Source organism: Aplysia californica, unplaced genomic scaffold, assembly GCF_000002075.1.
Source record: "Aplysia californica isolate F4 #8 unplaced genomic scaffold, AplCal3.0 scaffold00838, whole genome shotgun sequence".
In the NCBI taxonomy this organism is placed as follows: Eukaryota; Metazoa; Mollusca; class Gastropoda; order Aplysiida; family Aplysiidae; genus Aplysia; species Aplysia californica.
The window spans coordinates 183,807-186,011 of NW_004798108.1; the positions used below are offsets into that span (position 1 = coordinate 183,807).

General features: G+C 41.4%; 1 protein-coding gene across 1 annotated transcript in view; it reads right to left on the bottom strand.

Annotated features, from left to right (window-relative positions):
* Window positions 1-2,205, bottom strand: part of LOC101864261 (solute carrier organic anion transporter family member 4A1) — a gene marked incomplete in the record, with an annotated part of 19,034 nt that overhangs the window by 11,375 nt on the left and 5,454 nt on the right. Inside the window, 2 exon segments of the mRNA XM_013088934.2 lie at window positions 340-546; window positions 1,682-1,866. Of these exon segments, the coding sequence (XP_012944388.1) occupies window positions 340-546; window positions 1,682-1,866 (392 nt within the window).

A 2,205-nucleotide genomic window follows, 5' to 3' on the forward strand; every position in this document is an offset into this window, starting at 1 on the left:
AGGGGGGGGGGGCATTATGGTGAGGTATTATCTCGTATAAGAACTCACTACAAACCACTTAAGAAAAACTGAAGATCAGATGATAGAAAGGGTAGGTAGGAAGACAGAATCCCTCGCTGATAGGCCAAATATAGGTAGGTGGGAAGGTTGGTATAGTTTAAACTGGAGGAATTAAAATCGTTGGCCAAGTTATGAAAAATCCTACTTAAAGCGCCTAAAGGTATATTTTAAAGTAAAATTTATAGTTGGCCTACACTCCACAAACCAACGCAATAAAAGAGAAAAAAAATTGAATGCAAAGTAAGACAGTTAGTTGTGAGTAACCATGACTTCGGTCACCTGTGTACAAAGATGTCATCTTGGTCTCAGTGTTCTCGTCAATGTAGGTCAGTCCTATAGTGAAGAGCGGGGCGGCGCCGATGCCCAGCAGGATCTGACCAATTAGGAACAAGGGATACAAGTGGGCGTCTGAGTTCTTGCTGGATTGCCCACAGCCAGATAACTCCTCTCCTATAAGGCAAAGGCTGCTCGTACTGTTGTCCTCTCCTGCACAGATTTGAAAAAAAAAAAAAAACTCGGGTGATGAAGTGATAAAAAACATAAATCCTGAGAATAAAAGTGACAAACGTGTGTGTGTGTGTGTGTGTGTGTGTGTGTGAGAGAGAGAGAGAGAGAGAGAGAGAGAGAGAGAGAGAGAGAAAGGAGAGGGAGAGAGGGAAGGGTAGAAAGAGGAGGGGGTAGGGGCACAGACACTATGATACTATCACCTGTCCCCCCACCCCCACCCCCTAATTAAAACTATGAGAATTTCCTGAAATAATTTGATTTTAAGTTTAGTTTGAGTTAGTGAAAAAGCAAGAAATGTCGACAGAAAAAAGAGGGTAAGAAAAATATAAGTAAGACCTACCAGTAGTGTCATCCAACCGCTCACCTAATATCAAACTATGTTATTATAACGTGCAGTGCCGGTGCTACGAGTAGTTATGTCACCAACTCTTGGACGCCAACACCTCTCTGTTAGTTTTTGTAAGAGTTTTACGGCATTTGCAACACAATAAGGTTATATAAGTGCCGAAGATTAGAGGTGACACAAGAGAGTAAAAAACAAAAAAAAGAAGGAGGGAGATAAAGACGATAGACGTTTGATAGGAAAGAAGAAGCAATCCACACCAGAGCACCCGCCAACCACCCACACACCTCTCCAAAAACTTTGTCTGTTGGTCAGAGACACAACCTACAACTAGATGAAAAAGCGGTAAACACAATAGCAGTGGCAACAACTACAAGAGCAGCAACAGCGACAACACCACCACCAACAAAAACAACCGGTATAGCAGCAGCCATGCAAAACAACAACAACAACAGTGAAACAATGACAACGACAATGCTATCGACAATGACAATGACGACAATGACGATGATAACGACAACTACAATGACAGTGACAGTGACAATGACAATAACAGTGACAATGACAACGACAGCGATAAAGACAATGACAATGACAATGACAATTGTAACAACGACGAGAACAACGACAACAATGGTAGAAGCAGAGACAGCAATAACAACAACAATGAAGATAATAACAACAACACCACATTACAGCACAAAGCATCACCAGCAGCTACAAAAGCGGCATAACGAAAACGTAATAATAATTTTAAAAACAGCACTATACCTATGGCTTTAACCTTGTATGAGCCACCCAGGATGTGCGGCAAAGTGAAGACGAGGGAGCCCAAAGACATCACCAGAATCCCCATTGCCATCAGTCGGGGTTTGTGACGCTTCTCGCCAAAATAACCCACAAGTAGGAGGAAGACAAATGCCCCAAAATCATTGGCACTGGCAATTAATCCCGACCTGTTAGATTTGGGGAGGAAGTCAAACGTATATATACATCATGGTATATTTTAGACGATAATATTGATAGAATGACAAAAGAACAACAGATACGTTAAAAGTGGTTATAAATTACATGATGAAGAATCCTTAATTATTGAACGGTGAAGGGGTAACCAGCTTGCCAAGGCAATCGGATGAAAGTTAAAACCTTACAAGAATGGTAAAAAAATTACAACTCACTTTTATATCAGCCCTAATTTTCCGAGAAAGGTGTAGTACTTATGTTAAATTCATACACTGACACGCACACACACACACACACACACACACGCACGTACACACACACACACACACACA